The following is a 26,939-nucleotide window of genomic DNA, read 5'->3' as shown; positions in this document are numbered from 1 at the left end:
TGTGCTGCTAACAGAAACCTGGCTAACGTCAGAATATGAAGCACAATCAATACAAATACCCAACTATACCCATGTCTTTAACATCCGATCTGGTGGTACGGGAGGTGGTGTATCAATCTTTATACATAAAAATTTTACCTTTGACGTAACTGAATCGCTTTACAATGACAGAAATAACTACCTGTGGATCTATATTAACAAACTAGCTCTAAATATAGGATTGGTGTATAGACCACCTGATACAAACGTAAATGACTTCTTGGATAGATTCTCAACATATCTCGAACAGCGAAAGCGATGTGTCGTCTTTGGTGATTTCAATATCAACCTGCTCTCTAATGACTCCCGAGCAATGGAGTATCAAAACTGCATAGGGGAATCAGGATACATTTTATTGAATAAAATTGATGTAGAACATTGTACGCGAGAGACGAACACAACTAAAACGATAATAGACCATATCTGCTCGAACGTGAAAGAACACCCATTTCAATTTTGTTTAATTGAATGTAGTATGTCGGATCATAAACAAATGTATTTATTTTGAATTAAAAAAGCGTATAGTTGTGCCAAAGCCAAAAATACAATACGAAGCAGTTAACTATACATCTCTCTACTCTGATATGTCGCAAAAAAATTTCACTAACAAAAATCATGTTTTCTCTAATCTGGAACAATTCATTCAAGAAAATATAAAGGCCAACAAAACACTTAAAACTAAAATTCAAAACTTACCAAAGGATGATTGGATAACACAGGAAGTAATTAATTATATCAACATACGAAATAAAGCATGGGTAAAATTCAAAATGAATCCCAAGGACGACAAATTAAAGGAGCAGTTTACAATTGAGCAGAATAAAGTTAACAAACTGATCAAACGACTAAGAAAACAATATTACCTCAATGCTTTTGAGAATTGCAGGAGGAAACTTAAGAAGATGTGGAACTTAATATCCAGTCTAAGCAACAACAAAGTAAAAAACTGCAATGTCCCATCTAAACTAGTAATTAATGGCAATATTATTACGGACTGCACAGAAATATGTAATACGTTCAATAACTTTTTCTCAACGATTGGCTCTGTTTTGGTAAATTGTATTCCTACACATTATCACAACCCAAACACTCACCCTTTCACACAACAAAACACATCGACTACTCTTTTAAACAGATTCAAACCGTGTACATCGTTGGAGGTCTTGAAAATTATTAATAATTTGGACAGTAATTCGAGCTCTGGTATCGACCAAATAAATACTAAAACACTAAAATGTATAAAAGATTTAATAGTGGATGAATTAGTCGCTTGTATAAATAAGTGCTTAGATGAAGGATCTTTTCCTAACAGCCTAAAAATAGCTAAAGTTAGTCCCATTTATAAATCTGACCTAAAAACTGACCCAAGTAACTATAGGCCTATATCAGTTTTACCAGTCCTCTCTAAAATATTTGAAAAAATACTTCACACGCAAATATATCAACATCTAAATGACATTGACTTTCTCTCTAAAAAACAATATGGATTTAGGCCGAAGTCGAATACTTTAGCAGCTACCATTGACTTAGTTAGTAATATAAAAAGTGCTATTGATAAAAAACAGGTGGCCGTAGGCATATTCATTGACATCAAAAAAGCATTTGACGCGGTGAGTCACCCACTCTTACTTAAAAAGCTTAGTTACCTTTTTAGTGACACTGCATATAATATTCTAAAGTCTTACTTAGATAATCGATATCAAATAGTCAAGATTGGCGACAGTAAAAGTACTATGGCTAAGATAACTCACGGTGTCCCACAAGGATCCATATTAGGACCATTATTATTCCTGATTTACATTAATAGCATTAGTGAACTCGACCTAACTGGGGATATAATATTATATGCAGATGACACATGCCTTTTCTACTATGGAGAAAATATAAATGAAATTATGGCAAAATCTCAAAAAGATCTTGATACCCTTGAAGAGTGGTTTAAATATAACCTTCTCACAATAAATACCAGCAAAACAGCATACATGATTTTCGCCGCTAAAAACAAAAATATTAATCAAAATTTAACGCTTAAAATAAATAATGACATTCTAAAAATATCCGAACAAGAAAAATATCTCGGGTTAATTTTAGACCATAAGCTAACATGGAAACCCCACATAATGAAAATACGTAAAAAACTAATTTCTTTACTTGGTTGCTTAAGAAATCTATCCAAATGCATACCAGAAAAACTACGAATTGTTATATACAATACCTTAGTTAAACCACATCTAGAGTATCTTACTGAGATATGGGGATGCGCAGCTAAGAGTAACTTACAACCTTTACAAAGAACACAAAATAAACTAATAAAAGTACTGTATAAAATGGATTTCTTGACACCTACAAAAGATGTTTACAAAATAACAAAGCTTCTTAATGTAAAACAGATATATACCTACAATACATGCATGTTAGTCAGAAAAATACTCAAAGGAACACTACAAACCCAGTTACGTTTTGATCTCAAAAATCCCAGTAAATATAGTAAACGCAGGAAAAATACCAATTTAATACAGTTACCCAGAACCAGGACAAATTACGGTAAATTAAATATAAAATATGATGGAGCTAGAATGTATAATAACTTACCCGAATGTATAACTAACGTAAAGTCCATGGCAAAATTTAAAGAATTGCTAAAAAATTACATTCTTAGTAACTTTGATTAAACGTAATATTAACTTGCCTATACAGGCTTTAAAAAAAAAAAATAAAAAAATAAAAAAAAAAGTTTAAAAAAAATAAAATAAAATAAATAAATAAAAAATACTAGAAAACACAAATTCATTAATAATATTATATCAAGCACGCATACATAAAAAATACACAAATACACGCTACATACGCACGCATGCACCAACAGACGACCGCACGCACCAATACACACACACACACACACACACACACACACACCAAAACATATAGATACACGCACCGAACATTACTATACCGTTTCATATTATTTTTAATGTTTCTCATTTTAAGTGACTATATACTGAAATTGTATGTCTTATGAGAAAAAATAAAGATTCTTTAAACCGAAATGTCAAAATTATTTTTAATTAAATATTATGTTATGTAATTTTGATTGAATAATTTAATTATATTAATATTTTTGTTACAGGCTACTTCTGGCACATAACCGACTTTCACTACGACCCGCTATACACAGCACAGGGCGATACTAGAAGATGTACGTATAAAATTGTAATGAATCCCATTCCAGTAACCGTTTTGTTATTTTTGATGTGAAACTTCTTTAGAATCGTTGTGCTTTTAAACGTGTAAATTGCATACACACACACATACACACACACACACACACACACACACACACACACACACACACACACACACACACAAACACACACACACAAACACACACACACAAACACACACACACACACACACACACATAAAAACACACACAAACAAACACACGCCCACACACACTTTTATTAATTTTGTTAAGCGTATTTTATAAATTCTCATGAACCACATAGTTATGTTGACATAAGTACTATAAGAATTTTGTATGCTATTGAAGTTTACTCCTTGAAAAACGATATAAGATAAAAAAATATGGAAAACAAACAAGCGTCAAACAATGCTGAACATTACCGCTGAGAGTCACGCTGAGAATGATGGCTTACAGAGCTTTTAGCTGCTCATCTATACTAATATTATAAAGCTGAAAAGTTTGTTCACTTTAAACGCGCTAATCTCAAGAATTAGTAATTCGACTTGAAAAGTTCTTTTTGTGTTGGGTAGCCCATTTGAACGTGAATGAAATCGTGGGGCACAGCTAGTGAAATATTACTACCAGTGTTGTATACTAGTACCAATACAAACGGCAAGCGTCAGTTAATGTTTTAATTATACAGTTTCATTATTTTGATTAACTATAATGTCATTCATTTAAGGATGTATTAGTGTTGTAATTAACCTTAAAACCTTACAGGTTTTAAGGTTAATTTAATGTCGAAATGTCAATGTCAAATTATTTCTGTTTGCATTTTTATAATTTGTACTTAATTAAAAAATTGTCATTTTTAACCGACTTCCAAAAAAGGAGGAGGTTCTCAATTCGACTGTATTTTTTTGTAATGTATGTTACATCAGAATTTTTGACCGGGTGGACCAATTTCGTCATTTTTTTTTTAATCGAAAGTGGTGGTGTTTGTCAATTGGTCCCATTTAAATTTATTTGAGATCTAACAACTACTTTTCGAGTTATATCTACTCGTAATAATGCGTTTTTACTTGACGCTTTTTTCGTCGACCTACGTTGTACTATACCACATAACTTTTTACTGGATGTACCGATTTTGATAATTTTTAATTTAATGAAAATCTGGTGTTTATCATGTGGTCACATTTAAATTTTATCGAGATCTGATTACTACTTTTTGAGTAATCTTTCATAATGCGTAGTTACTTGACTATTTTTTCGTCGATCTACGTTGTATTACTTGTCGATGTAATTGAAGTCGATTTTTTTTCGTTTGTCTGCAAACACAATTATGTTCAATAAATTTGCGATTTTTAAAAAAAATATTATGCAATTTGATATTTGTGGCGTACTGAGTTGAACAGAAGTTCACAGAACGCTACCGAAACGTCAAAAGTTAACCACGAATATCTCATAACAATATCGGGAACAGTATTTTTTTCTCAAAATAATCTTTTTACCACTTTAATACGATTTCGTCAATTTCCGGTTCGAATAACATAGAGTCAAATGAGTATTATTTTTATCTCAAATATTTCTTTCAAGTTATCGGCTAAGTGCATTTTCTCTTTTTTAATATATGCAGCCTAATCAACTCTATTGTATATTCTAAATTTATGACAATTTAGACAAGTAGATATATTTTACGTACATTCTGAATAGAACATTTTAATTTTTAACCATTATCGTTATAATTTTTAAGGAATGGACTCCAGTTACATGCAAGAATGTATTTATCAACTGCATTAGGAATATTATATTTCACTGCTCATTATATTATGGATAGTGTATTTAAGCAATACAATGACGTATCTACAGAAACCGCCACACTTATATTGGCTTTATTTGCTACTTAAGAGACTGTGAGAACATTTTTAGGCTCAATATTAAATAATAGCTGTGCTGTGCTAAGGCATAAAATATTAATAATATAATAAGAAATATAATTTGATCATATTAATAAAAAATAAAATCATATAAATTATATTTAACTTCTATGATTTTATTTCTTATTCAAGACTGATGGGAAATCCCATCAGCGAATGGTTTGTATAATAAAAAAAAATATTTTTTATAGATTGTCGAAGAGCAGACGAGCGTGGGAGCTCAGGTCACCATCGAGCACTCGGTCGCCTAGGGGACTACTCCTGTGATAGCTCTTTAGAACTTATACAGTCTGCACTTAAATATATGAGAACAAGACATTCTGAAAATGTTGAATTTGTTCTATGGACAGGGTGAGTAATTAAGTTAATAAAAGTGGATAAATAATCCTTTATATTAAATTATTGTTCGTCGGATCGTTCTTGTTATGATTTAAACCTCTATAACGCAAATAATCTTTTGCGTATTTTCACTAATTGACGAGGATTACGAGTTTCCGCGATGTTTTCATGAAAATATCTACTCCTATATATATTTATAAATAAATTATTTTCTTGACGTTATTTAAAAAAAAAAACATTATATAATCTACTCTACACAGTGAGAAAATAATTTACGTTTTAAATTCATTGCTTCTTTTGCAGAGACATTGTCGCAGCACATTATTCCAGTAATGAAGACGATAGGTACCAGGCAATCAGAAACGTGACGGAGCTTCTTCGTACTACATTTAGTTCCCACTTCGTATTTCCTGTTCTGGGTCACACGGATCCAGCACCCTCTGAGACTTTAACTAATCTTTGGAGTCATTGGCTACCAATGGAAGCGTTACAAACATTAAAAAACGGTAAGCATCGCAAAATAATTACTATTGTACAACAGTACATACTCTAAAGAATACAGAGTATTTATTATAAGTATTGATTAAGGGTATTATAAGTACTATTGAGTAGCTTACTTTCATTAATGTTTCACGAGTGTTCTAGACCCGACAACTTATGTATATCAGTCACTAGGCAATCAGAAACGTAAAAAATTTTACATATAGCTAGTCTTCGTTAAACCAATAACATAAACCATTCACAATTGTGTTTGCTTGTGGCAAACGAAAAAAAAAAACTAGGTAGGCGAAAAAATAGTCAAGTAAATACGCATTATCAAAGATTACTCCGCAACAGTTGTAATCGAATGTCGATGAAATTTAAATTTGACCAAATGATAAACATGGGCTTTCGATTAAATTAAAAATTATCAAAATCGCTAAGGTACACCCGGTAAAAAGCTATGCGGGTTTTCGAGGGTTTCCCTCGATTAATCTGGGATCCCATCATCAGGTCCTGGTTTCCTTATCATGGTACGCTATCACTTAGACACACACACACTTAGGATATCACCTTTCCAATAAAAAGAGAATTGTCAAAAATCGGTTCATAAACGACGAAGTTATCCCCGAATATATACATAATATATTATATACAGTCGAATTGAGTAACCTTCTCCTTTTTTGAAGCCGGTTAAAAACACATTACTTTTTAACTACTTAGATGGCAAACAAGCGTACGGTCATTCTGATTCTAAGCGGATACCGTAGCTTATGAGCGTCTGCAAAACTAGAAGCAAGAGCGTTACCTGACCTTACCCTGCCTCAAAGCTATTGTGTTTTACCACAGAAACATAACGCAACGTGAGAACAGTATTATTTATCTGTGATCATCTGTAAGCTTGAGGTACTTCTGCTGTCGGCCTGCTCCAAATTTTCCTGTGGAAAAAAAACTGTTAATAAAAACGTATACACTAAATTTAGTTAGGGAAATGATATAACAAAGACAAAAAACTACTAATCGAAACTGTTCTCAATTCTTTCTCACAAATATCCATTGTGTAAATCCTAGTCGAAATTTTGGCAATTACGCTCACTGCGATATCTTAAAAAAAAAAAAAAAAAACTTTTGCAAATTGAATTGTACTCTACGCTGGATACTGAAGAATTTTACTTTGACGCCAAGCTATTTTCAGTTTTACTAATCGGATAAAGATAAAACAGTCAACGCTTCAGTTCAATTCTTGGTGTTTTTCGAGTTTCGTTATAAGCGATTTGATTTTTGCTTTTACTTTAATTTCAAAATGTTTTCTCTTTCGATTTAAGATTTTTTTTCAAACTTTATTTTCAAAGCGTTTTTTGATTTGAAAGAATACTTTATTCGAGCATCCATTTCAGTTTTCAATTTTCATTTTAGTTTAGTTTTTGTTGCTATGAATAGTTAAGTTTAGACTATGTTAGTTACACCTTGTATTAGAACGATGAATCCTTGAATTGAAAGTAGAGACTTTTTTAATTTTATTTTATAGAAGAGGGGGCAAATGGACAGTTGGCTTACTTGGTGGTAAGTGAAAACAACATCCACATACATCCGCTACATCAGAGGATTAGCAGGCGCGTTTCCGGCCTTTCAAATTTTCACCCGGACTTTTAATATACCTTACGAAAATTTGCTAAAATTTAAGTCATTACACTAAGCTGAAGCTCGTTAGTTTAGTATTATGTTATTTTTAGGTGTTTCAAGTTTAATTGAAATGAATATTCTAAACGGAAATATATTTTCATCGTAGGTGGTTACTACACAATAGAGCAGTCACACAGCCAACTAAGAATCGTAGCCCTAAACACGAACCTTTTCGGCGTCAGTGAAGCAAATAGCCCGCAGGCGAAACGGCAGTGGGAATGGCTGAATCAAACATTGGAAAAAGCAACAACCAACAAGGAAATGGTAAGAACAGACATGAATATAAATGTGATTGATATACGCCCACGGTTATCTGTTCTTAAGGTAGGCAACATAATGCCTGTGCCTTTTTTTTACGTGGGGAAAATCCATCATGGATACCTTCTAGCGCGGCAAAGGGTTATGTCAGACTTCTACTGACTAAAAAACCACCACGTGTGAGCAGTCGTCCGCCTGGGTGGGGCGAGATGGGGTCGCGCTAGCATTCGCCACCTATAATGCCTTTGCCTTAGTTAACAGATGGCTGATATAGTTAAATGTATTTGTTATTTGTTTAAGTAAATAATATAGTGTATACATAAACTAACATATGTAGAACCCGGATTCGGAGCGGGAATCGAATCCGTAAACCCAAGAGCAAAAAACAAGATTGTAGATATCATTATTATATAACTTGAAAAGTACTTTTTGAATCTCAATTAAATTTAAATCCAATCATACGACACGCGCCATCTTTCGATTAAAAAAGAATCATCAAAATCAGTCCACCCAGTAAAAAGTTCAGAGGTAACATACACAAAAAAAAATTACAGACTGCACCAGCGGGCTAGTCAAACAAATATTATATATGTGTACAATGAACATAAGTTTCACACTCAATGGATCGCAAGAAACATTACGATGTCCACAAGAAAAATCAAAATATTTGTGTATGTAGACGCCGAAAAAACTTGTATAGCTTAAAGACACATCACGGGTAAAGAATGAATCCGCCATCGCTAGAGCAAACACTTGTTAATAATTAATATATTATTACTATAAATATGATATGATTTTTTTACACAAATGTTTTACCAAAAATGTGCGTTTCTATTATATACCTACTAAATAAACAAAAAATCATGTTTTTTAAATAACTTTTGGATATATTCGCAGTTCTTGCAACTAAAGTGTGTTTTAAATTCTTCATATATCTCATTCTAGGGATTCCGATAATTCAAGGCTGCTTGCTGGCCATGACTAAATTGTTTTTATCGTGACGATAATAAAATAGCGGCTGTTACTTATATCTTCCAATCATAATTTTGGAAATAAATACAAAAAATATATAAATACTAACATTTCCAACCTAATTTTAAATCATTATAATTTAATATAGAGCTAGTTGAAGGATTTTACAAATTTTATTGGAATCACGAGTTACAAAAATAAAGGAAACGAACTAAAATTTCCTTAAAAGAGTGCTTAACCTACTTTCAAGTACAGTAAAGTATCTGTAGTAATAACGTAAAGATATTTTTAATTATGCCTGATAATTTATATTATAAAGAAAATGTAATATCTAACTTTAGCTTTCGTCAGTCACCAAATAGCGTGCGTTCTATAAAAGGACATAATTATTCATCGCTCAACCTGTTATTATTTTTATAAATTATAAACTCACTAGTTTTTTAGGCGGTTCTGATTAAAGGTACAATCTTTTCTGCCACCATAATTATAGTTATACTAGCTGAACCCGCAAACGCTGTTTGCCATATATGTTATAAACCCCCTTAACCCCCCCCCCCCCCCTATAACTTAGGGCTATGAAAAATAGATGTTAGCCGATTCTCAGACCTACCCGATATGCACACGAAACTTCATAAAAATAGAGATAGAGTATTTTAACTAACATTGTGATACGAGAATTTTATCGCTTCGCTTCAGCTTGTAATATCCCACTACTGGGCATAGGCCTCTTTCTCCATGTAGGAGAAGGATCAGAGCTTAATCTACCACGCTGCTCCAATGAGGGTTGGCGTATATATTCCCTACTATGAGTGCTCTCCGAGGCACGGTGGGGAGACCCACAAGGACTGCACAAACACCCAGACCACGGCAAACACCTGTATGGCCAATAAAAATGTTTGTCATGTGCGGGGATCGAACCCTATATAAGATTATTAATTTACTAGCGACCCGCCCCAGCTTCGCATGGGTATAATGCTGATACTAAATATACTATAGAATGTCTTTATTTATAGTGTGAAGCTAGCTTATAGCATGGTAATTAACATAATAACAATAACATTCAAATATGCGTCGTTAGATCACACGTTGTTACAGAATGCATTGATGAAATAAAGGTTCACTGCTCGTCCTCGGTCACCATAGCATGATAATATGTAGCCTATATGTTGACCCGAGTTCTTAATAATATTCGTGCCAAAGAAGTAAATCCATGCAGTACTTTTTGAGTTTATCCCGAACATACATACAGACAAACAGACAAAAATTCTAAAAACCATATTTTTGGCTTCGGTATCGATTGTAGATCATACCACAAGAATTCTTTAAAAAAAATATTCAATGTACAGTTTTGACTTTCCTACCATTTTATTATATGTATAGATTTCTTGTCTGTGTTGTTGCATGTGTTCTAAATTTGAAAGTATTTTTACATTGGTCATAATTTAAGATTTTTCGCCCCCTTTTGACATTATTGTCCATTAATATAACTGATTAGTTGGGAGTTTAGTATAGTTACATAATACGTATGTATATATCGTATACGTTTATGTACCTTTTAATGTTGCTTTCTATTTGAATACTTGCTTAGCCTTGAGTTTTCTTTTATAAATAATTTATTTTTTCTAAATAACTTTCGTGATTCTTGGAGATTTGCTGTATAAAATAATAATAAAAAATTAATAAATAAATAAATAAATAAAAAATAAAAGTCTCTGTTAAAAAAATCTCTTTGATTTATTAGCTATAAGGAATGGTAATAACATTGTAAAAAAAGCCACCTAAATTACGTGAAAAGGAAATAATCGCGTTTACTATCTATTAGCGGTTTTTGACCCCTTAGATGAAAGAAACTTGAATAGGTACCAAATCTTCTACAAATTCAAACCTCAATTATAAGGATTTTTACGATTCAATTATTTATTATAAATTAATTTACTAAGTTCAAATAATTCATGCTATAATTTAACCCTTAATTAGGCGCATTAAGAAAATCACACAATTAGTCGCATGGGGTCTCGAGTGACCCCAAAAACAAGATTGAAAAAGGAGTGTATGAAATAAATAAAACAATGATTGGATTATATAAAATATTAGTGTTCTTTATTATCTTCAACTTTAATAAACACAAATATAGCTCTGACTTAAAATTTAAACAAAAAATGACAAACTTCTAACTACTCCTAAAACTACATAATATTTGACTTAGCCGATGCGCTTATTTAAAAAAAAAAAAAATAATAAGTCTCATTAGCTGATTATTTTTATCTGCAATCGACGCAGTATACTCTAAAGTGTTGTTGAGAAACAAATTTACAACACTTACGACATTTGGTTGGCACTTTTTTGTCGTTCTTCCTAGGATACATTGAGCAACGTCCGCGCTTAGATATTGACTGATGCACCGTCTTTTTCATATCATGTGGTTCACGGAGTCATTTTTCAAGCTGCTAATACGATGCTTTTTGTGACTTTCTATAAGTGCTGCTGCCAATTTAAAAAAAAATCTGTCTTGTATGTGTAATATTCTTATTAGCATTCGATCTGAGTATGATAAATGCGTTGATGCCGGATAACTTTAGAAGATGACAAAATATAGCCAGATTTCTACTTCTCTTCCAAAATTATAACTAGTGCAAGGTTGTTCATTGCAATCGATATCACTTTTGCCACCGATGATTCAGATGATATAACTTGACTATCTGCGAACTCTTCAATTTTACCACCAGAATCATATGGGAACTATTCACAGCGTTGCCGTTTACTAATTTGTCTTCCGAAGCAGAACTAGCAACATCTTGCTCATCGTCGGCCACCTCCAGCCATTCCAATAACTGCCTATTATTAGCCACTTAAAAAATCAATAAACTAAAAATAAAAGAAAAAGTCTGTGCAAATAAACACAAAAATAGGTAAATTAAATAGCCGGTATATAAATACATATATACTAATATAAAAAATTACCAATTTACGAATATAAACGAAGTAAAAACATGAAAATAAAAACTTACCTCCGCAAATAAAAAATCACGTAAGTGGTCGCATGGGGTCAGCGCTCTAGAGAAAAGCGACCAATGCATATGCGTAGATGTTCTGGAAGCGACTGATTTGCGTACCCTGAGGGAAGTTAGGAAGCTAGAGTGAGCGTGAGCGCGCTCAAATCTCTCAAAGACATATATTTTTCAATTTGAAATGGCCGTGACCCCATGCGCCTAATTAAGGGTTAAGACAAAGTTTAGACTTGGAAATTTACTTAAACAGATCAAGTGAAACTAATATTTATATAATACTAGCTCCGCGTTACACTTTCACTCGCGTAATTTCCAAACCATTAGAAATGTCGAGGTGAAATATGTATCTAGGTATGTTAATTGTAGATATCAGCTATCTAGCTATCGTGATTCTTTACAATAAGTAGGTTCTTAACAACCACTCCGGTGTAGTGGTGCGAGTACTCGCCTATAACACCGACGCTTGCGGGTTCCATTTCCGCTCGGGATGGATGTATTCGTACAAATATTTCTTTCCAGTTTGGATAACTGTCCTTGTGGGTCTCACTACGGTGCCTCGTAGAGCACGTTAAGCCGTCGATCCCGGTTATTAACATACATACATGATAGCGATCGTTACTCATAGTAGGAACATATCAGCCAACCCGCATTGGAGCAGCGTGGTGGATTAAGCTCCAATCCTTCTCCTAATATGGTAAAATAGGCCTGTCCAGCAGTGGGATATTAGAGGCAGAATGCGTAACAAACACTATAGAATTTTATACTAGTACCAGCAGAAGACAATATTATAATAACGTAAATTAGATAACGTAAACGCAATATTTTACGCGCCAAATTCTGTCCTAGAAAAATACTGAAAGTTACACGCTTTCACATGTCTGAGGTGTCACGTGATATAACAGGAGTTAGATGAACGTCATGAATATGTGACGCAAAAATAAATTGGTTCCACAACATTTGTAACGAATTCAGAAAATTTCTCAAATAACTTACTCAAATACAAAATGTTACGTGAAATTAACAGCGTATTGTATAGAAATTAATAACACCTAAATGATAAAAATTTGTACAAAAATTAATCAACCTGCCCAGAAAGTATTAAATATATAGATAAACTGACTATATAAAGACGGTTCTTATTCATTTGTGAATTTTGCGACCGTAACATTTTTATAATTTAATGATTTTATATTAAAAACGAGTTCCTTTCAAAATTTGGCATTAAGAAGATTTCTTTATTTCTAGATCATAATTTTTGTCCTCAAAAAAAGTAACAGACCCATCATAATAACAACCTTTTCTTTACAGTAAAATCATATAACGCCACCCTCCTTTGATTAAAAGCCTTTTCATTTTTAATTAAATTTTTTACTATAGTAGTATATACATAGATATATATGTTTCAAAACCTTTTCAGGCACTTATAAAGTTTATAATTAAGGCCACGGCAATTTAAGGTCATAGGTTTTATCTGTTTTCTTTCCATCATGCATAAAACGGACCTTCATTTTCTATCTTTATTGTACAGTTATGTAAAGAATATCAAAGGGAAGGCAGACTTAAAGCCGCACAGCCTCATTTATTATTAATACTATGGACGTTTAATCTAAAATAAATTATTTATTTATTTTATTTTTGAAGTGATAACTTCTTTTGGCGCACCGCACACACATTTTTTCCTAGGTAGTAAGTTAAGCTGATCTGTTACGCTCTGAGGTGAAAGGCTCGATCGGGTAAACTCGGGACCACCGAGTGTAACCGAGCGAGAAAGATACAGACAGTTACTCTTCGCTGCTGAACGGTGAAAGGTTTGATCGTGTGAACTCGGGACTTATTGCGTTATTGCTTGATTGCGATCGCCCATGAAGTTTTCACTTCTATCGTCCTATTTTAAGGACCAGCCTTAAGACGTATGGAAAGAATGTTAGATAGATGTACAAAAAGAAAGAAGAATGTGAGAACTAACACACACCGATAAACAAGTATTTACATTTACTATTTGTAGTAATTAATAGATGAATAAAGCACAACATGTTAATGATTGTGTAATGTAAGATGAATAATGTCAACTCACATGATGCATATACAAAAAAAAAAAGATATTTAAATTGACTAATGGCTGTTTTCAATATTATATTTGTATATAGATTCGCCAGCTAACAATAGGTTTTTGATACAATTTGTATGAAGCTTACGTCAAAATTCTATCTACAAATTCAGAAATAGAATATTGAAGCTGGCCGTAAGTCAGTGTAGTAACGTTAGTATAATCTCTTTAAAAATTCATTACAATATAAACACTTATGACTGTATTGTTGGAACATTCGGTATCATTAAAAAAAGTTAGGCTTTTGTTTTCGTTTTAATGAAGCAATATTTTGTTCGTCGTTGATTTGGGTCACATATTGTGATAGAAGTAGATGCGTCTTTGTTATCCTGAAAGACTCACTCCATTCCACTGTTTTAGGGCATTGTTCTGTTAATTATGTTTAATTTTCGGTTACGTGTTATGGATTGGTGGTATTTCGACAAATGGAGGCTTGTCTTATATATTATCTAATATATAAAATTCTCGTGTCGCGGTGTTTGTAGTTAAACTCCTCCGAAACGGCTTGACCGATTCTCATGAAATTTTGTGTGCATATTGGGGAGGTTCGAGAATCGAACAAAATCTATTTTTCCTCCCCCTAAATGATAAGGGTAGTCCACCCCTAATTTTTTTTTAATTTTTAGGTAAATTATTATTTTTTTTTATTTTTTTTTTACGATACAACATAAAAAAATACATACAACCCTAAATTTTCAACCCTCTATGATCAACCCCTATTTTTAAATAGCGTTTAGCGGCAAGACAACGTTTGCCAAGTTAGCTAGTATTTTCTATATATTAATAAGTGAAGTAAAAACTTTGTATCCCTTTTAACGAAAATTGCGGAAGGAGTGCAGAATGCTGATATTTATTTAAAATAACGCATTTGACACACACACACATACACACAGACACACATGCATATATAATCTTTTGTTTATTACTATAGAATAACTATTACAGTCTTTGACAACAGACCCTAAATAATGTTAAAATCTGTTATTTAAATTAATTATGGTCGAAATTCCACCACTGGCCGACCCATTTATAGTTCTAATTAGCTGTGCCTGCGACTTTGCCCGCGTGGAATTGAACAAAAAAGTTATTGTTCAGTTCGCAGAGATATAAAACAAAAAAAATTTCAAAATAAAAGTAGCCTAAGTTACTCCGTACTACATCAGCTATCCCGTCAAAATCGGTCCAGCCATTTCAAAGATTAGCCGGAACAAACAGACAGACTGACAGACAGACAGACAAAAAATGTAAAAAATGTTATTTAGTTATATGTATCGTGTATACATCCATATGCAATTAGTAAAAAGCGGTTATTTGTATAAATAATTATGGTTTAAAAAAATGTTCGTTATCAATCCAGAATGACGTTGGTCTTAATAATTGTGTAATTTTTATCATCCAAGCCACATGAAAATGTCTCTACGGCCTCAATGTTTGTATTGAACGGTAATGAACCTGTGAGTGTTGGTGCAAATTTAATTTTAGTGATCAGTGTGCAAGACATCCAATACTTAATTATTTGGATACATTTCTAGGATGGTTTGATTATTTCTTTTGTTTAATACTAACGACCCGCCCCGGCTTCGCACGTGTGCAATGCTGGTACTAAATATACTACAGAATATCTTTATTTATAGTGTGAAGCTAACTTATAGCATCGTTATTAACATAATAACAACAACAACATTCAAATACGCGTGGTTAATAACACGTTGTTACAGAATGCGTTGAAGAAATAAAGGTTCACTGCTCGTTCCTCGTAGGTGATAGCGTGATAATATGTAGCCTATATGTATATTGACCCGACTTCTTAATAATATTCGTGCCCAATTTGAAGTAAGTTCATGCAGTACTTTTTAAATTTTTCCCGGACATACACACAGACAAACAGACAAAAACTCTAAAAACTATATTTTTGGCTTCGGTATCGATTAGAGATCACACCCCAAGTATTCTTTTAAAAAAATATTTAATCTACAGTTTTGACTTTCCTACCATTTTATTATATGTATATAGATAAGATTTGAAGTCTTGTATCAATATCAGCTGAAGACTACTTCGAATCGTCATTAGTATTTAAGCTCTTACTACTCTTTCAATCATTTAAAGCTCGCTCTTTTGAAAATAAAAATATAGATCGAAATGAAAATAGTATGTAGGTCGAAAAAATTACATTAATTTTGTATAAATTTCGTATGGATTACACAAACGGATTTCTAATCTCGTAATTTACGAACCTGGCTCCGGACTTCCGCTGTGGTTCCGGCGAGCTAGTTATGATACCGTCAACTAACAAGCCGTAATCTAGGTCTTGAAGAATACATTTATAATGTAAAATATGATTATTTAGTAGGATTTGTTCAGTTTGTTGTTATTTTTGGTATTGATTTTTAAGACTGGACGAATTTTAGGTGTAAATACCTATTGAAAAAGAAAATTTATTATAATATTATTGCGTTTTACGATAAAATTAATTATGTTTTAATAATAAAAAATGTTTTTTTTTTATTCTTTTGTTCTATTATGCATAGTGACTGGTACCATCAATGGTAACACTTTTCTACCCTCACTTTTTTGAAGATATCGTATATTCTGTTGAATTTATTGTGACCGGACACGCTCGGCTAGAACTAATGTCTTAATTATATTCGAAAATATTTTCTTTATAATCTTTTTTTCATTTAAATGAATTATGTATCTTTACATGAGAATAAATATTTTTTGAATATCATATCAAAAATTGACCGCTCCAGCGGGGTTCGAACCCGCGTCTCCGACTTACCGTGTCGGAGCCGACTTACCGCGTCGCATTACCGACACGGTAAGTCGGAGACGCGGGTTCGAACCCCGCTGGAGCGGTCAATTTTTGATATGATATTCAAAAAATGTTTAGAATTCCTAATGTGGGTAACACAAAAATAAAATCTTAGATATTGAGAATAAATATTTTTGACCAGATAAAATATATTTTAGTAAATAGCACAAAATATTTCGAATACGAATACGAATGGACCGTAGACGATGTTACTTCTGACCACTATTTCAAATTTAATTCATAAGTATTACATCATATATGCATGTTTACGAATGTAGCTTTATTGGTTATCAAGATGACTTTCCTTATTATATTTTCAAATTGTTTTTGCGATGATTGGGTGACATGCAAATACTAATACTACGTGCTCTGAGGATGGTCGAAGAGCTTACAATTTATATCTTTGTCGTTTTAAATAAATAACGAGAATTATTGACTGTTACATTCTTTTACTAAATAAAAATTTAATGTCATGACGTTCACGATGCAATAATACATACGAGTATAATGATTTCTTTACAAATAATGGAATATTTATCTGATATATTGAGTACTTGCAGTATGTTTAAAGTATTTTTTTTATTTGAAGAACGTTCTCTCATATGTAAAGAACGTTTCGTATATCTATGACATAGTGCAGGCCTATTGTGCAGAAGTTTTACTTCAGACTTGTGGTCTAAAGCACAATCGTTTTTTTTTCTAACAGTGATAGAACTTTTACACAATTTGTATGGACGTTACGTCATAAAGCTATCTCTAGTAAAAAAAAAAATAGAGATGGACATGGATAGGTCATCGACAGCAACCGTTAATCAATAAGCTATTGTAGCTATAAAAACATTTCGTGCTGTTTTTAAAAATGTGAACTCTTTATGTAACAAAATCCGTGAAATGTGAATACAGGAAAATGATTTGCGTAAGTTTTGTTTTTTCTTACAAAGTGTTTGCGAAATCAATTTATTCTTGATTTTGTCGCCTCGGAAAGCTGGGGATTCAAAGGTAATTTCAACAAAAAGTCGCTTCAAGGCCGGTGAGATTGTTTTGTGTATTCGAACAAACCGAAGAAGTAACATGAACGTTCTAATTATTTTAAAAATTTATTTTATTTCCTATTAAATTTTCAAGACTAAAATATTTACAATATTAATATTTATAATTAGCTAGCTGTACCTTGTGCGTGATGCTCTACGCCTTTTTTTAATTTTGTTTTTGGTCGTACCAACTCAGAAACCTTTGCGGGCTCATGCACAACACTTTGCTGAAGACTATGACATGATCAAACGCGTAGTTTACGATTCTATAAAGAACGTGCCTGGTCGGTCGGTCTGTCAAATTGTATGGTTTGTACAATAAATACAATAATATATAATATATAATAATATATAATAATAGTACAATTTGTAGTATCTGTGCAAAGTACCTGTATATTATTATAAGTAATCACTGCACTATTACCCTCATATAACATACATGCGGTCATATTACGCATTGAACCCAAACGATACACATGACTACACAACAGAATATTACTAGTAAGCTAAATCACATATACAACCTCGTTTTGTATAGATATGTGGTGATTTGCAAGATTATATCTTTAGATAAAGCATTTCTTACCTTCCTTTGCCACAACTGGATATTATTTTCAATTATCGTCTACTTAATAATACTTTTAAGATAATCCTAAATACAAAAAAGTATGTCTGTCAGTCTAAATTAACTCCTTACGAACACTTTTTTTATTTATTTAAATAGTTACTCTAAAATACAGAACAGTAAGTTAAAAAAATGCTAAACGCGCATTGAAATGTCAATATCTGCATCACAGCTCAGCGCTATTTCAATCTATGTCACTCGCCATATTTTTTATACTATCATATATTATTTCTTAAGGAATGCTTCGAAAATTTTCCCACCAATACGATGCCTGGTTGATACCACACCACACACTTAAAGCCATAATAGATATATAGCTACATAGTTCCGTACACGACAAATTATTATCATTATATATCATGTTCTTAAATCATATTTGTACTTTGTGTGTTTTTACGCACCACTAAAATATTAGAACTATAGCAGCTTAGAGTATAGTGTTTATTATAATAACATAAAAAAATTACAGAAATTTTACTGAGGACATAATAATGTGAGCCACTAGAACTTTAAAAATTGACTCAATATAACAAGAACTCTTCAAATGCCTGGAAAACACTCCATGCTTTGAAATTATGATGGTATTTCAAATGAGTATTATATCGAGGAAGGGCTCCAAGATATCACAAATAATCTAAATTCCACTTCACTTAATTATTTACGTGCTTCGGATTTTAACAAGTTACCTTAGTTACTATTGTGATCTGCTTCAACGCATTCTTGTTAAATAATTTTGGAATAGACTTCAAATTCTAATTATTTTAATTTTTTTTTCTAATACACGAATCATTGAAAATGCGTTGCCAGCTCTAATTTATTCTTATTCTCTCTATATTATTCGTTGCAGGAACACAACACTATTTACTAAGATATGTAATATCAATTATTATCATCGAAATGATTTCTCAGTAGAGCTGTTACAAATTTTGGGCAAGATATATCCTGCTTGTGTTGTGTTGCTTTATTAGTATAAGATTAATCTGAAACAGTTACTATTATTAGGTCTACATAGTGGGACACGCAGCGCCGGGATCGGATTCCAGATACAACGCTTACTCGTTCGACGCCAACTCTAAATACCTTCGATTAGTACGACGACACGCGCAGATTATCGCCGGCCAGTTCTTTGGGCACCTGCACGTCGACACCTTTCGAGTTATATACGATAAAGGTAAATTATTTTATATATCTACAGAATATATATAAACAGCAAACGTACTGAGTAAAAATACATTAACTACATTCAAGCTATACCTTAAAGTTGTACATGTTCTCTAATAGTGATTTGATTTAAAATAATTCAGTATTAGTATTACTTTGAACTTACGCCGTATATACTTGCAAAGTACATTTCCATATAACATAAGCTTTTTGCATGTAAGCATTAACATATTTGAGTTGGTTAATGGCGTGCGAATTGAGCAAAAATGTGTCGAATTAGAAAAATCATTTACTATTCGATACACTTCAAAATATTCATTTTTATACCATGTATTGAATTAAATATCGAAATCACAACTGAGATAGTGTGTGTTTGTGTGTATGTGTGAGAGAGAGAAAGTGAGAAGCATTATAATCAAAATAATGATTTCTGATTTCGGTATAAAAATACAATAATAGTACGGTTTTGGATTGAATATTATTTATTATTATTTTACTAGCTTTGTTCACGATTTCGTCTGAGTGGAATTTTGCAAAAAAGTTATTTTTAGGTTCACAGAGTTATAAAATAAATAAATTTCTAAAATAAAAATAGCCTAAGTTACTCCTTATTATATCAGCTATCTGCCAGTGAAAGTACCGTCAAAATCGTTCCAGCCGTTTCAGAGATTAGCCGGAACAAATAGACAGACAGACATACAAAAATTGTAAAAAATGTAAGTTATTTTAATATTAAAAACAAACAAACACTCCAATTTTATTTATTCGTATATATTGATTTATTTTGATATATTCTGCAGTTTTGTCGTTGACCGTTTAAAATTCAAGATACAAAATGTGGCTAGTAGACGTGAATTCCTAAATTCCAGCGGATGATGCGTAGGCACGCTCGGATTAACATCGAATGCACGGATATTTTGCTAGTAGACATTAGCAAGTGTACCTCCACTTTGGCGGTAAAGCTTCAAACCTGAAATGGTTCAGTGAACGAAATGTGGATTTGAACATAGAATTGCAGGTACATATTCAGAACAGATTTAGAAAACAGATCCATATATAATTAATTATAAAATCTCTACGTATGTTTATTTGTTTGATAACGACGATTTTTGTGTAGTGAGCCGAATAGTCGTCTTATCTTTGTTAAACCTGTTCTTGTAATTTTACTTTATTTTATTATGTAATGCTAAATATCTCATTTTGTTTTTAATTCAGTAGTTTTGACGTGATAAGCGGCTAAATTACGCACCGATAGACATGCACATAAGAATGAAAAAAAAAAATAGATATTTGACTTCAGTATCAATTGTATTATTATAGGCAATATTATAGTATTAATTCGGCAATAGCTCTCAAAAATATTTTCGAAACTTTTCAAGGTGTAGCAATTCCAGGTTCGATTACTAAAAATAAACCGAGCTAGTAATTCATCATTATTACAGCCTATACAGTCCACTGCTGGACATAGGCCTCCACAAGTTTACGTCAAAAATAACGTGAACTCATGTGTTTTGCCCATAGTCACCACGCTGGGCAGGCGGGTTGGTGACCGCAGTACTGGCTTTGTCGCACCAAAGACGCTGCTGCCCGTCTTCGGCCTGTGTATTTCAAAGCCAGCAGTTGGATGGTTACCCCGCCATCGGTCGGCTTCTTAATTTCCAAGATGGTTATGGAACCTTGTTATCCCTTAGTCGCCTCTTACGACACCCACGGGAAGAGAGGGGGTGGCTAAATTCTTTAGTGCCGTAGCCACACAGCAGTAATTAGACTAAATTTAATGCCACAGGGATGTGATATCTTGTTACCCTGGAGTGGAATGAATATCTAAAATTTATTTTAATATAAAATTAAATAATAAATTCACGTTACTTTATATTTTAAATGATACGATATTTAATAATTAATTAAAACATATTATATTAACTCAAAAAGAAAGTATGTAGGTCGCAAATTCGGTAACGAATTCTCTCACACATAAACAAAAGCTCTGTATGTAAGTGTGACCTACACGCACACATTGACGCATGAAGATTAGTTGAATGATGCATATAATTAAAAAATTTAAACTTAAAAAAGACGTCCCTCAGCCTAACCCGTTATTTTGCAGTGCTTTCTGCTCCAAGGGTTATTGTGAGTTCGATTTCCGCCTAGAGTCTGGGTGCAATATTTAACTATATCATTACATAGTATAAAACCAAGTCGCTTCCCGCGTCCTTATGCTTAGATCTTGAAAACTACGTAACGGATTTTGACGCGGTTTTCTTTAGTAAATAGAGTGATTCCAGAGGAAGGTTTATATGTATAATACTCGCATAATATTCTACTATATGAACACTGATAGTTTTTGCAACCCTGTGGAGCCGGGGCGGGTCGCTAGTGTAACAATATAATTATATATGTTCTACTTGTATCTAATCAACCGGATATTACCTAACATTAAGTTGCCTTCCTTATGACATACGACCGTGTGTGCATGTTAAATAAGAAAAAAAATTGTAATTTCTGTAAGATTCTAAGCATCAAAATATATCAATCGTACTATTTCGTCTTTCACGCTAGTTTGCGACGCTGAAATGTTTAAACGTAGTTAATAATTGCGTGTGTATTTAAACACGAACTAACTTTTTCGAAACCGCTTTAATGATGCCGTGAAGCAAGGCCTTGCATGTTCAACATAGCCTACAATTTTACAGGAACGTTTTAAATCGATATCGTTTGATGATAAGTGGGGAGTGAAAAAAAAATTTCACAAAATGAGTTTTCGTTTCTATTTAAACGTTATTGCGCTTATGTTGCTCTTTTGTGAGTTTTCATTTTAATTTGATAAAGATTTATTGAAGTTTTTACAGGGTCAATTATGTTTTATTAGTTTTTAGGTAATTGACTTATTTATTTAAGTAAGCGGGCTAGTTTTGGTATACAGTAGTTTAATAATATATTATTTTGTATAAAATATTGGTCACGAACATTTTAAATCATATCATTTTGAATCTGCTTAATGTATATCATGTTTAAGTTTCTGTAAAGATATTTTTTATCAATACATCGTAAATTTTTTAAAATACTTATAATGTATACTTTTAATATAAAAAATGTATTCATTAAAAAATATTACCGAAAAGGTGAAGAATGTACCTAACCTACAGAAGATCGGAGGATTTTGTCTCAGAAATTATTATGAGTTATTCAGCACATCTCATAGTGCATTAATAGCACTTAGACAAAACAATTATGTAATTTTTAGAGAGTATGTCATCATTGTAGATCAACCTGTCTCGTGGGCATTCCTCGCACCATCCCTAAGTCCCCACCACGACCCGGCGGGAGCTTCCAATCCAGGTCTCAGGCTTTATAAATTCGACTCGGACACTGGTAAGGTGAGTAGAAAATAATTTAATGTAGTCCGATATCTATATAGGTAGATAATTAAAAATTAGTTACCACAATAAAAACGCATAATTTCTGAACGACTGAAATAAATTGGATATTTTTTTAAACCGAATTCAAGAAAAGAAGGAGGTTCTTAATTCGATTGCATTTTTTATTTGTGATGCTTCATAATTTTTTCTGTGTATACTGATTTAGATGATTATTATTAAATAAAAATTAACAGAATATTAAATGAAAATTTATTATTAAATAAAAAAGTATTTGTTTGAGTTGTTACACAATAATAAGTATAATATCAGTAACTTTTTTTACTTATATAATTTTCATAGCTATCAAACAATAAATTTAATATGTACGATTTTATTTTTTGTGTTACCCACACATTAGGAATTCTAAACATTTTTGAATATTATATCAAAAATAAATTTAATGTTAGATCGACTTTGGTTGACAGTTCCGTACATTAATCTCTTTAACATTTCATCTTTTATTCATCTTTGTGCTGCAGTGTCATTTTTATATATAAAATCAAAATTAAAAAAATATATATTATTTAAGTAGGCTTCAAAATCTCTATGGATTGTCATTTTACAAATTAAATTGTATTAATTAATCAATTAATGATAATTAAAACTGAAACTAAACCCATTGGGAATGTAGATTATGTAGAGAAGAATAGACAAGCAACTTGTATACATAATATGTCACTATAGTTCTGTGCGTATTATAAAAATGGCACTCACTATCAATGAGCTGTCAACCGTATCGCGAGTACATCAAAGGAAAATAATACCCCCGTTCCTATAATTACGTGGCTTTCAATACTTACAGCGATATAAACGGGAAAGCATTGTCGTTCCTTAATAGACGTCTGATGTTATCTGGAGAAAGATTTACCATCAGTAACGGACTATTGTTAAAATAAAACCAATTGAATTGCCCCTAGGACGTAAGTGATTAAGATAAAAGTGGAGAAAAAAAAAGATAACTAATAAACTGACAGTCTGTAAAGAAGTTACAGAAATGTTATATAATCTGTCAAGGGAATTTGTATGACATTTTAGAAGTTGATTGATAAATTTTTATTATTCACAAAATTTCCATTATTTATTTCGTATACATTTTTGTGACGGGTAAATTGTTCACAAGCACAAAGAAATATAAATAGCCAATTATTTTCAGTTGGTGTGCTCGTAAAACTGAGAAATTTTAAGTGCAATGGACTCTTTTGCATTAAAATTATTTATTTCATTTTTTTTCTGGCATGTAGAGAATATTTTTCTTAATTTTTATAAAATTAATAAAATAAATAAATAAATAATTTAAACATAGTATTAAAAGTCTTGTTATAGTATCAGAAACTTAACACTACGTATACTTACATTTTAGTGTTGATGGAAACTAACGTTTCGGGTTAAATAAACATTAATTTCCAATAAATATACGTTATTCGTAAGTTAAAAACTGATATTTTACCAACATTATTGTTAAGTATCATAGTATTTTTTTTTCAATTGTCAGTCACTCAGGTCATACTTTTGTCAAAATATATTTTTTGACCCAAAAGACTAGTCCTTTTGGTACAACTGCTAAGTGCTTTAAGTTAAAAAGTTGTTACCTTTCTGGATTTATCTAATACAAAATATCAACTCCTTTTACTTTTGCTTTCCGTAAGACATTTTACAAAGTATTAGAAAACTTAAAAAAATAATCATCCGGTAAAGTTATTCTCAAGTTATGTCATGGCCAAGGGAAGTAGGTATTCATTTCTATATATTTATAGATTGTACTCGAAGAAAAAGTAAAGCATATCAATGGTAACAAAAGCACTATGATATTATGATACCAAATAAAAAGGTGTAATTTATAATTGGCAACAATCAATTTCTTTTATTATAAAGTAATGACACAAAAATTGTTTTTAAAGCGAAACTTCATTAGTACCTCGAACCTTTCTTTTGAAACCTGATGAAAAGAAAATGCGTCAAGACAAAGAAACATTATACGTTAAAGATTAGGTCGCCGAGGGAATGTTATATAATACATTACTCAGTATTTTATATTTCGTCTACTTTTCAGAAGTTTTACTTCTGGGGTGTTTGAATTGCACACATACACCTTTTTAACCGACTTCCAAAAAAGGAGGAGGTTCTCAATTCGACTGTATTTTTTTTTTTTTTTTTTTTTTTTTTTTTTTTTTTTTTTTTTTTATGTATGTTAGTTACATCAGAACTTTTGCCCGTGTGGACCGATTTCGACAAATTTTGTTTTAATCGAAAGGTGGTGTGTGCCAATTGGTCCCATTTAAATTCATTTGAGATCTAACAACTACTTTTCGAGTTATATCTAATAATGTGTTTTTACTTGACGCTTTTTTCGTCGGCCTACGTTGTATTATACCGCATAACTTTCTACTGGATATACCGATTTTGATAATTCTTTTTTTGTTGGAAAGGGGATATCTCTAGTTTGGTACCGTGATAAGGAAACTAGGATCTGATGATGGGATCCTAGAGGAATCGAGGGAAACTCTCGAAAATCCGTAATAACTTTTTACTGGGTGTACCGATTTTGATAATTTTTAATTTAATCGAAAGCTGATGTTTATCATGTGGTCACATATAAATTTTATCGAGATCTGATAACTACTTTTTGAGTAATCTTTAATAACGCGTAGTTGCTTGACTATTTTTTCGTCGATCTACGTTGTATTACTTGTCGATGTAAGTGAAGTCGGTTTTTTTTTCGTTTGCGAGCAAACACAATTATTTTCAATAAAGGTCTCGCATTCCCCTAATAGGAGTTACTCTTGTATCGGGGTTCGGAAACATATGCAATACAAAATCACGAACACCCAGACCGTGGCAAACATCTGAATAGCCAATACAAATGTATGCCATGTGTAGGGATCGAATTCGCGACCGCCAGCGTAACAGCCATAAGTCAGTGCTGTGACCATTACGTCGTTCGTCAAAATCGCCATACTACCTACATACATCGACTAAAATTTATAATTTGATCTTTGTTTTTTTATTATTATTTAAATAATTAGGGTATAATTATGGGTCGAATTATGGTCTAATTAGAGTCTAATTATGGTCATAATAAAAATAATTTAAAATTACGCATTTTCAGTTAAAAATTACGAAATAATAATTACTCTGTATATCAAATATAGTATGTTAATAAAATTGGTCTCTTATTATAAATGGTTTTTTATCACGGAATAATGAAGGTATTAAATTATAACGTAAATCGGCAGGTATTGGACTATACACAATTTTATTTGGATTTGGCGGTGGCGAATCGGGCCGGCGTGGGTGCGGGAGCGGGAGCGGGAGCGGAGTGGGTCACGGAATACAACCTGACTCAGTACTACGTGCTGAGAGATGTTTCTGCGGAATCGCTTCATCATCTGGCTGACAAGCTGAGAATAGGCACGACTCAAGAAATGACGATGTTTCACAAGTAATATTTTTTCTTATTATGTTATGAAAGAAGAATTTGATTTTAATTTTTATTGGAACTGAAATGACTTATGGAAACGTATTAGTATAACGTATTTATATAATAAATTTTATATGCAAAGCTTATTTTCTTAGAAAGAAGTACTTTAAAACAACAGTTTAAGAATGTATATACTATATTTTAATTGAAAATCTATCTTACTTAAAGTTTTCTTATCTATAGGTATTTGCGTGCATACAACGTCAGACATGATAGTGCTGACAATTGTGACGGCGCATGCGCACATCAACACTTTTGTGCCATTACTTGCTTAGAACATATCGCGTATCGTCAGTGCGTGGAAGCGGCCGCTAGCGCTCTTGCTGCGTCCGGGAGATCCGCTGCGCTCACCGCTCCGCTTGTTAACATGATACTAATCCTAATTATATGTATCGTTGTGCTTTAA

The 26,939-nt window shown here is 32.2% G+C and overlaps 1 protein-coding gene across 1 annotated transcript; it reads left to right on the top strand.

Annotated features, from left to right (window-relative positions):
* Window positions 1–35: 35 nt before the first annotated feature.
* Window positions 36–26,939, top strand: LOC123654897 (acid sphingomyelinase-like phosphodiesterase 3a). Its single transcript, XM_045590754.1, has 10 exons — window positions 36–145; window positions 207–223; window positions 3,167–3,235; window positions 5,352–5,511; window positions 5,803–6,005; window positions 7,769–7,926; window positions 19,478–19,646; window positions 22,901–23,013; window positions 26,289–26,494; window positions 26,717–26,939. Exons 1-10 carry the CDS (start codon window positions 36–38, stop codon window positions 26,937–26,939), a joined length of 1,428 nt encoding a protein of 475 aa, XP_045446710.1.

The sequence above is a fragment of the Melitaea cinxia genome, chromosome 7, assembly GCF_905220565.1.
Source record: "Melitaea cinxia chromosome 7, ilMelCinx1.1, whole genome shotgun sequence".
Taxonomy (NCBI): Eukaryota; Metazoa; Arthropoda; class Insecta; order Lepidoptera; family Nymphalidae; genus Melitaea; species Melitaea cinxia.
Note: the sequence above shows the minus strand (reverse complement) of the source record. Positions and strands in the feature narration are given on the sequence as shown.

Coding starts and splice junctions, on each gene's coding strand:
- LOC123654897 (XM_045590754.1), top strand. CDS start 36: ATGAAGCACAATCAATACAAATACCCAACTATACCCATGTCTTTAACA. Junction 5,512..5,802: donor GAATTTGTTCTATGGACAGG/GTGAGTAATTAA, acceptor CTTCTTTTGCAG/AGACATTGTCGCAGCACATT. Junction 6,006..7,768: donor GTTACAAACATTAAAAAACG/GTAAGCATCGCA, acceptor TTTTCATCGTAG/GTGGTTACTACACAATAGAG.